The sequence below is a fragment of the Gavialis gangeticus genome, unplaced genomic scaffold (genome assembly GCF_001723915.1).
Source record: "Gavialis gangeticus isolate Ggan-Ray unplaced genomic scaffold, GavGan_comp1, whole genome shotgun sequence".
Classification (NCBI taxonomy): Eukaryota; Metazoa; Chordata; order Crocodylia; family Gavialidae; genus Gavialis; species Gavialis gangeticus.
Window position 1 is genome coordinate 14,474,019 of NW_017729001.1, and position 10,069 is coordinate 14,484,087.

At 39.7% G+C, this 10,069-nt stretch overlaps 2 protein-coding genes across 4 annotated transcripts in view; both read right to left on the minus strand.

Annotated features, from left to right (window-relative positions):
• Positions 1-1,233, minus strand: part of LOC109290411 (solute carrier family 2, facilitated glucose transporter member 11-like) — a 23,495-nt gene extending 22,262 nt beyond the window's left edge. Inside the window, exon 1 of one of the 2 annotated variants that reach the window (XM_019506904.1) lies at positions 1,103-1,233. In XM_019506904.1, coding sequence (XP_019362449.1) covers positions 1,103-1,126 — 24 coding nt within the window. In that variant the 5' untranslated portion in view covers positions 1,127-1,233. The remainder of the gene's footprint in view (positions 1-1,102) is intronic. The other variant, XM_019506905.1, reaches the window with a different exon arrangement.
• Positions 1,234-5,263: 4,030 nt separating this feature from the next.
• The window catches only part of LOC109290412 (solute carrier family 2, facilitated glucose transporter member 11-like), a 17,354-nt gene continuing 12,548 nt past the window's right edge, over positions 5,264-10,069 (minus strand). For both annotated transcript variants that reach the window (XM_019506906.1, XM_019506907.1), the window contains 6 exons: positions 9,337-9,524; positions 7,468-7,578; positions 7,290-7,391; positions 6,633-6,708; positions 5,796-5,923; positions 5,264-5,553 (listed from right to left, as the gene is read on the minus strand). In XM_019506906.1, the coding sequence (XP_019362451.1) occupies positions 5,347-5,553; positions 5,796-5,923; positions 6,633-6,708; positions 7,290-7,391; positions 7,468-7,578; positions 9,337-9,524 (812 nt within the window). In that variant the 3' untranslated portion in view covers positions 5,264-5,346. The remainder of the gene's footprint in view (positions 5,554-5,795; positions 5,924-6,632; positions 6,709-7,289; positions 7,392-7,467; positions 7,579-9,336; positions 9,525-10,069) is intronic.

The window sequence follows — 10,069 nt, forward strand, 5'->3', positions numbered from 1 at the left end:
AACCAACTTCCAAGGGAAGTGGTGCTGGCCCCTACCCTGGGGGTCTTTAAGAAGAGGCTGGATGCCTACCTGGCTGGACTCATTTGAGTCCCCGTTTTTTTCTTGTTTTGGGGTTTTGTTGTTCTCCCGCCCTGGCGGGGGGTTGGGCTAGAAGATCTACTAGGTCCCTTCCGACCCTTAATCTAATCTATGAAACTATGAAAACTGAAATTAAATGATATTTTAAGTTGATTTAACTAATATTTTAATGAAACAAAGCTGATTTTTAGTGAAAAATATAAATTTCACTGGGACTATATTTTAGTGGGAAAAAATTCTGAGGTCAGTTTGAACCAATGACCTATCAGTTTCTGAGGCTCTCCTCTAGTGATACATTTCTATTTCAGTTAGGGCACTCAGTCACTCTGTTTCTTTTCCATTCATCAGCATGGTTGTCATCTATATTTCTTGAGGCATTATTATTATTCTCTGTCACTGGATTGTACTTTCAACTGTTTTGTGGGCATTTCCTCTCCTGCCAGGAGCTAAGGAACAAACATTCAATACTCTGCCAAACCCTCATTTGTTTCCCAGTTCTTCTTAGCTATCAAGGAACACCTAGGGGTTTTTCTTGTACTAGAGCTCTTTCTCTTTTCCTGTTTAAAAACATCACTAAAAGCATACATTTTTGCTTTTTCAGCCATCCTAACTGCAGAACAGAAAAAATGTTACTGAAGGAGGTCGTATTGCATTACACACAATAGTTTTAAAGGTGTCTTAGTGAAAATTTATTACAGGCACATTGTCAACTTCATGCGCATTTTACTTTTTTCAGCATTTTACAGGAACCCAAGAAGCTCCACGATATTTTCAGTAAAGGAAGACATTTTGATAAGAATTCCAGACTTTTGATTAAAATATCATAAAAAAATAAGTGAGAGAGGAAATTTCACATCCAGTAAAATGGAAACAGCTACAAGATTTCAAAATGTCTTGCAAAGTCAAGCTTTGGTAAGCGTTAACTTTTATTGATTCTGCATACTGAAATATTGATTTTTGTCATTTTTGAAGTGCTGATAGTATTAAAAACACTAGGTACTATAAGGAACCTCAGGGTACTCACCAGGTCGGAGAGGAAGTCGGCCATCTCTGTTTAAAGGGGCTGCTGTGTCCTGTCCCTGACAGATCTCTGTTATCAGAGATTCCTGTGTTTCTTCACCCTTGTGTGCTGGTATGACAATGGGAACTGGCACCATGGAACAAAAGTTACATTTTAACTTTGTTTTATTTTGACAGAATTATGTTCTTTTCAGTAATTGAACAAGGTCTAAAACTACTGGGTTAAATATTTCAGCAAGGGATGTGTCCAGCCCAATCCAAAAAGGGAAAAGTTTTCCCTGTCCAGGGAGGGGAAAGAGACGAATAGGTTTCATTTGAAGGGCGCTCATTGATTTGGGAGGGGAAGGAGACAAATAGTTGGGACATAACAACCTAAACGTTGTTTCAGGGATGGTGGACTACTTTCATTCTTGGCTGTAAGTTCTCTAATGTTTCTGGAGTGATCTGGAGTGATTTCTACCTAAACTAGAAGGCATTTGTACACTAACGTATGTCATTGTGAAATAAACGTATTTGTTTTCTCCTTGTAATTTAGTCCATAGTTGTGCAACCCATACTAACCTAGGACCTGCTTACTCATGAGAACAGGCCAGCTGAAGCCGAAGGTAGTAAGTGCTCCCAAAGGTGAGAGAAGATTGTACAGCTGGGACTTTAATCATTAAGGCCAGAACTCAGGCTGTATTGTGACTCCTTTACATCATGCTGTAGGCACAAAAAAGTTCTTAAAAACAGTATCCAGCTATGAGATGGTCACACAACTGTTTATGTGTCCTATCGTGACATAATGCTAGAGTAGTACCTCCTACACTCCCTCCTGTAGCCTATGCCAGAGGCAGGACAGGGGGAGGGAAAGGGAATGGGTATGATTAGATCCCCATTTATGCCTGATTGATCTCTTTCTGTTGCCTTCCAGTTGCCGGAGACTTTCCTTGCTACAGCAATTACTGGGGGAGGGCACAGGTAAGCTTCACAGCCCCATTACATTCACTCCTAACCTGCACAGTGTGACCCTCAGCTACAGCCTTGGACCTGGCCCTCAGAACCTGCACTTGAAGCAAACAAAATATTCTTATTTCTGGAGAGGCTTCCTGCAAATAGCTGTGAGTTAAATCAAAAGAAGTGAGAGAGTGTCCATTAATAGCAAAGCTTCGGTTACTTGTGTAACTACTGGAGTCACTTTTTATATAACCGATGGACTTGAGTGATGATGCATGGTCCTTGGGAATGCCAAAGCACCACCAGCTCAGTGTTTTACCTACTTGGAATGGTTTGAGGTTTTACACTCCACTCCTGCTAAGCACCAGTAGCTTTCTAGGTGTGCAGGACTGGGTAATGTGTAAGCTTAGTCACTACTGAAAGCACCTGTTATTTTATTATTTTGGAATTTTAAACAGTTTCCTTTAATACATTATTTTAAGGCCATGGGGATTATTATACATTATTACATAATGGATTTTGGATAACGTTATTACATATTACATAATGGATTTACAGTATCCTAACTGTACCTCACCATGATTTTTGCTAAGGTTAGTTAACGGTTTTTCTATATAATCTGGGCTGTTAGGTAAGTTATGGCTCTTAATTTGGAACTGCACCACTTTGGTAGAAATATCAGGAGGCATTGTGCTGGGTGGAGCAAAGGGACATTGACTGTGACTGTTCCTACATGTGGAATGATGATGAAACACAAAGAAGACCCTTACCTCCTCAACCTCTTCCTCCCCTGTGTGGTTGTGCAAAAGCCAGCCAAGTTTTGTCCCTTATTATATGACAACATGAAACCCCTTCAAGTTCTCCTTTGGAACCATATTTAAGTTGTAGTGTATGTGGTGATAATGAATCATGGGGGAGGTGTAAATATGATCTGTTTTTTTCCTTGTCATGTGCTTTTCACAAATTCTTTGCCCGTGTTGTTTAAAAACAAAAAATTGATGCCAGCAGGCCATAATTAACAAACAGTCCAGCAATGACGAACCATGTGCATGTGTAGTAGAAGGAAAAAGCCATGATGAAGAAACAAAACTCTTTCAAGTTTGCAGTTATTTATTGTAAACACTGAGTGAAAATATTTGTGGAGCATTAAGGAAGAGTGCCTTTGCATGTGCTTTAAATATAGTGAATCATAAAATATTTTTAGCATGAAAAATGAGCAGATGTTGCATGGCAGTATTTCAGAAGTAGTTGCCTTTGGTATAAATGGCTATAGGATTTATATGAAAGAAGATGTGTAGGGTCTCACTTCTCTACCACCTATGAAGGGACCTTCACATTTTCCTACCAGTTATACAGGTATGGTGGATATAGATCTGCCATTAAGTGTTGTTCCACAGAGGTGTAACGGAAGCAGGGTGAAGAGACCAAGGTGTAGAAACAGCAAGACATGGTAGTAGCACGATTGGTAGCACTGTACTTGATGGGGGTGAATGTATAGCATATGGGTAGAAATGCATAGGTGATTTATGGCTGATGATGACAATTCATTTATTTAAACGTAAGCGTAAAAACCACGTAGTTTTGATCTTTGCCATGAAATAAGTTCAGGATAAAGTAGCTCACAGGAACCAGTCCTGCTTATATTGAAGTCAGCAAAAGACTCCCTTTGGCCTCAGTGGCAGCTTTAACGGAAGTTGGATAGAGGCCCTAACCTCTGCTCCCAAATTCATTCTGTTTAGTGGGTGTTTAATGTTATACAGAGCATTTTCTACATACTGGTCTGGTCTGCAGAAGGGAAACTTCGAGGTGAAAAGTCAGGAGCACCAAATAAGTAACTTAAGATTCTGAAGGTTACGTACTCAACTGTATTGAGATACAATATGGGCTCTGATTCAGCATAAAACTGCTGTATCGTATCTTGAAATTTGATGTGGACCACAGAGAGAAAAAGGGAATCTTGATACAGATGTTTTTGCTGCATCCTAAATACAAAGATTTTTTTTTTATGCAGCTCACAAGAAATCTGTTGTTAAGGCCGTATCTTTTACAGAGGCAGACAAAGTTATTTTGGTAAATGTGGCTGCTATCTGAAAGGCATGAGCTGTGGTGTAGGGGAGGTCAGAGCTAGAGATAGTGCCTCCTGGCATCAGGGTATGTAATAGGCAGCCTCCCACATTTACCGTCCATTTATGGGAACACCAAAGTCATGGCAGGTGAGACAGGGCGGATTGCCCCATAGAGGCAGGTGGGCGGGCTGGCATGGGACTCGGCCCCTAGCTTGCCCCCTGTCACAAACCTAAAATACAGTAGTTCCCATAAACAAGAGGAGGGAAGTATTGAACCACTTAACTTAGCTCTGCATGTGTCCACAACCTCACCTCTACAATTAAATGAAAAGATGCTGCCCCTTTCCTTTTATTTTAAAATATTTATCTCTTATTTTTATAACACATAATAAATAAAAATGGATCTTTTTCCATCATTGATGCTGTATTTTATAAAAAGCTGCAATAAATTGATAAATTTCTGCATCATCCAATAGCATGATTATATGTTTTAAATATCATTAAAACAAAACTTTGGAACATACTCATAAAACTATGTGAAATGCTTGCAATTAAATGAGAGAACACATGAAGCTCACCTTTCTGAGTGGTGTTGCAGATTTGACAGACCATCTTTATCCAATGATTTAAAGTTCAGAAACTTGGTCTCTTTTTTTGAGAGACCATAAAGCAGGTTGTGAATTTTTTAGAGAAGTCATTTGAAATTGTTATACTGAGAAACTCACTGATTTCTGCTTGAGCTTGATTTGAGATTTTGGATTAGTTCTAACCTGAAGCTCAAAGTGAAATTCAGAGTAGAAGACCTATGTGAATCTTGACTAATGAAAATGTTTTTGCAAAAAAAAAGACTTGTAAAGTGACTTCTTCAGGGTTCGTTTGACCAGACTCTGGAATAGATTTGGGGGGGGTGCAGGCTCCTACTCTGGAGATCTTCAGTCTACCTTGTTGGGGTTATTTGACCTGAGTAGTCTTTCTTGCCCAGAGCAGGGGGCTAGACTTGATCTCACAAGGTCCCTTCCAGCCCTAAACTTCTGTGAGTCTACCAATTTATCACAGCATGTTAAACTTGACATCATCATATTTTAGAGCTTCATAGGGATGAGCGTTACATGCAAAGATGTTGTCTTTGTGAATGAAGAAAAAACAAGGTTATAATGCAGATGAATAGTGTAGCTTTCTTTTGTTCTTCTGTCTGTAAGAATCAATATCTTCAATTTTAAATAGTAAAAGGTCTTTCCATTGGCCATTAGAAGCTGGTGTAGGACATGTGTTCCTCAAGGAAGTTCCTTCTCACAATAGAAGAAAGTTTGTTCCCAGAATATAACTTGGTGAATTCCTCTGTTATTTCTGTGACTGACTTCCCCTTTGTCTCTGGAAGGAAGAGGTAGATGAAGATCCCTGAGCCAACAAGAACCCCCATGAATATGAGAAAGCAGAAAGGACCGAGGCTTTCCTAGAAACAGAAATTAAAAATGAGAATTGAGTATATTTTATTTTGACTTTTCCCTTCATTGCCCCTTAATGTGGACGTTGTGTCTTGGAAATTAGTGCAGTGGACATTTTAAGGTGGTTCTAAACACTTTGATTGGAAACTTGTATTGGAAATGTATTTCTGTCCTACTGAGCCCAGCCAAAGTTGCAATAGGGACTTCAATTAGGAAACAATGAGAAACTGATTTGAATGAAATCACTTACAACAATGAATGGGAAAATCATTCCAATCACGAAAAGTCCCACCCAGTTGAGGCACCCTCCAATCACAAAGGCTGAGGATCGAGATGACTGGTTGAATATTTCAACCATGATGGACATGGTGGCTCCACCTGAAGAATAAATAATAACAAAGAAGAAAAAGTTCAGCAGCATTCCTTTTTCCCCTTTTCCATTTATTTCCTGATGAAAAGGCAAAACAGAATTATTTTAGTAACTTCAGGGCCTGATTTGAGAAGGCATAGGGCCATAGGCTCCTATAGTTGCTAAACATTGTAATCTAATATTCTTTGTTAATTGGGACACTGCTAAATAATCAGTCCCAGTTTCTTTCTTTATTAACCCCTTTCTTCATTAACCTCTGCTCTATTCCAGTGTTAATGGGTGCCTATATACATGTGCTCTGATGCGTTTCAATTAGAATGCTCTAGCATTGCCGCAGCATCTTGTGTAACACAAGCTCCTGCGAGCCGGAAAATGGCTGCTGGGGTTCTGTAACTAAAGCTCATCGTATGAGCTTTAGTTAAGGCATCCCGTGGCCATTTTTAAGTGCATGGGGGCTTAATACGTGTGATGCTGTGTGGCTTTTTAATTAGAGTGCACTCTGGGAAATGGTCTAATTAAAAGACCCTCTCCTCCCCAGCATGTGTATAGGCACCCAATGTGCTGAGGTAAAAAGGCCTCCCTTTATAGGGGTACACCTATATAATTTGACTTGATCTCTGTGTATGTAACTCTTTCATTCCCCACAGTCCAATGTTGTTCTACCCAGGTAATATGCACCATTGGATAGTTTGTTCCTGTACATATTGATTTACTCACATGGTCCAACTCCAAAGAAGAAAACAAATAGGAAGATCAGAATGACACTGCAATAGGACATCCAGTTATATTTATTCTAGAGGGAAAAACACAGTGAGAGCAGATGTTTGCTAATAACACAGTGGGAATGCAAGCTTCTTGGATTTCTGTTACAGAGCTCTTAAATAGCACAGCTTTAAATGTGTGAGAGTCCACAGGTATATCATAGATAACTCTCACTGTACAGGAGCAGTTTTGCTTGTGGATGGAGGTATTGAAAATGTAGGACACTTCTTTCTGGGTGGCACACAACAGATTAACTTTGAGGAGGTTCATAAGAACTTGTGAAACAAAGGTGTGGAGTTAAAGCTGTGGTTTATGCTTGTAGGGTGTTGGAAGGGGTTAGGTAGAGCTGATAAAGTTAGATTGGGACACTAATCGCAAGAAGGGTAACAAAAAAGTTTGAAATCTAGGAAAGAAGTTGTAACAAAGGAGCACGTGAGGCTGACTGTGAGTGTTGTTACAGAGGGACTTGCTGGATCTGCCACCATGCTGACCAAACTTCATTTTGTGAAATCAAAAAATGTTTGCTCTATAACATACAGCTTTTCTCTGTGCATGGGAAAGTCAGCAATAAAATGGATCTTCAAAAGGACCCATTAAAAATGTCTTCCTTACCTGCAGGGAGAGAGTTATTGTGAGAAGAACCAGCACTAAAGCCATCATTGCATAGCCTTTCCACAGGAGTGTCTTCCTGCCAAACCACTCAATGGTAAAGGTCTGGAGGGCAAAACATACAATGACTTCACTATAAACATGGCAAATTCTGAGCAACCCTCAGTGTGATGCGACTTACACAGAGTATAGTGGAGAAGAGTTCACAGAGTCCAACACCCAGTGATATATATGGGATACGGCCTTCTTCAAACCCAGCTGTGCACAGCACCTCAAATGTGTAGAAGTAGACCTATAAAATCCAATGGAAGAAAAAAAAAGGGGGCACTTTATACCACAGTCTCTGGTGAGGTATATTATTGCTGAGAAAAGAGGTGGGCATCAGATAAATGCGATGATATTTTACCAGTGATCAATCCTGTACTTTTTGCCTGTTGCTAGAGTTCTTAATAAGACGGATTTCTACATATCTGTGATACATCTGATCTTTTGTCAGGCCCAGAATGTAACTGTTGGCTTTTATCAACAAAATAGATAAAACATGGGCACTGGTATCTGCAAATGTCGACACACTGGTCTGCCAACAAAACTCAACTGTAGTGTGGAAGGATCATCCTTGTATTTACATTTATTGGGCCAAGATTTCACCTGGTGAAAATCAGAATAAGTCTACTGATTTCAGTGGAGTTATGCTGATTTTTTTTTCCTTCACCGGTTGAATACCTGATCCACTAATGTGAAAATCTGGATTTTAATATATGGGGATTTTTTTGGGTATGTTTACACCGGACTATTTTGACTGCTTTTCCCTGTTGCCACCACCTTTTTCAGCTCCATTATAAAACTGCTGTACACAAATGGCTGGTTTCTGGTAGCACTGTAGCCTCGATTATGCAGATTGGTAATGGGTTAGGTTAGGTGTCATGGTCCTTATATTGACATCTGCTCATTGGAAGTAGCGGTCCCATTCATGAATGAAGCTGAAATGATGGTAGAGCAATTGGAAAACTTAAGCAGAGTGACTGTATGGGACAACATAAGGACACTGCCTGCCTGCTTGCCTAGGATTACATTGGTTTCACTCTTCACAGTTTCACTCTGAAGTCACTGACACATTGGCACAGATCTAATCCTACAGGAGGGCTTGGAAAATGGTGAGGATGAAAAGCAGATATAAATAAAGGAGGCAAAGAATGAAACAGATGGAAAGGAACTGACAGAAAAAATGGGAGCCACATCAGTTACCCAGTGATGTATATAGCTATAACATAGTACTGGATGCTGCTCTTGTCATAAAGATGATTTGACTGTATTGCACAACTCAGAAGTATTATATCTTAAAGCTATCAAATGAATTGCTTTTATACAGCTTTTGAGAAACCAGGAAGGAGTGGGAGAGAAGATGAATGGTACACATGGCCAAGACTTTTCAATTTTTGGCAGGTTGTCCCTGCACTAGGGATTCCCTTTTGAAGACTGTCATTTGGGAAGCCTCAGGCTGCATAGAAGTGCTGCCAAAGGGTCAGACTGGGGTAACAGTACACAGAACCACACACTACTTCAGTATGGATGGCTGTTAGCATCTTGTTGGCCTGTTGCTATCCTGACGACCTGAAAGCTGTTATCAGCTGCAGTGGGACATCACAGGTTGTCTCCAGCAATAATTCAGGAGAAATATCCTTAAGCAAAGTCTCACAAAGATTACCCTTTATATTCCCTATATACCCTTTCCTAATAATCCCTAACGTTTACAGTGTTTTACAGATTTGAAATACTATGGTTACATTAATTAATTAGTCTTAAAAGATTCTTGCTTGAGAGGTGAGTACTTATTATACTTCATTCTATAGTCGGGGAAAAGATAATGGAGGCACAATGAGGCTCAAAGCTGTATAGTGAAAGAGTTGCTGAGCAAGGCATAGAGCTAAAATCCTCATGATTTTCACCCAACTACGAAGTCCTGTGGGACACACTGCGGTGTTTATGTAGAGCCTCCCTCATTAGTGCCTGTGAAGAGCACTTAACATTTTAAGTAGGGAAGATACCTAACTGCATTGATGCCACAAAGCTGCATCACTATGACAACAGTAACTAAAATGTACAACTGCCAGTGCAAGGATGGGTCTTTCATGACTTGCAGGATGCTCATGGATTTGATGCTTTTAGTTGCAGCCTTTTCTTCCTTCATATTGTTAAGTTCTGCTTGATGGTCCATCTCACCCCACAGTTTATCCATGGCTGCATGAAAGAAAGGGTAAAACATGATAATTCCCCTGTTTACCCATCCTTCTATCTTTAGTTGATACAATCATGTTTTTAGAGTATTCACTAATTGTTCACTCCATATATAGCTCCATCAGTCATTGAGTGAAGCAGTCTCTCAGACATGTTAATTATTATTTCCATGCCTTAATTCTGATTTTCGAAGGGTATGGGACACGTGCATTTGGACCTACTTCAAAATGGGAACATTTCAAAAGGGCAGCAGCTGTTACATTATAATCATTACATGGGAACAATACAGATGCAGCAAAACCACTCCAACTTTAACGCTACTTTATCCCATCTATGTGTCCATACCAATGTGCTGCACATGTAGGTGTCCATGCCCTGAAATGCAGAGCACCCACAATCACAGTTGAAATCAGTGAAAGTAATAGGTGCATCTTAACAAATTAGGTCATGTTATTTGCCAGTCATTAGTATTCAGCACATATTTAGCATGTTACATGTCTCAGCACTGAATTCTGTCCATATTTTCCTCTTTTTTTTTTTTTTTTTTT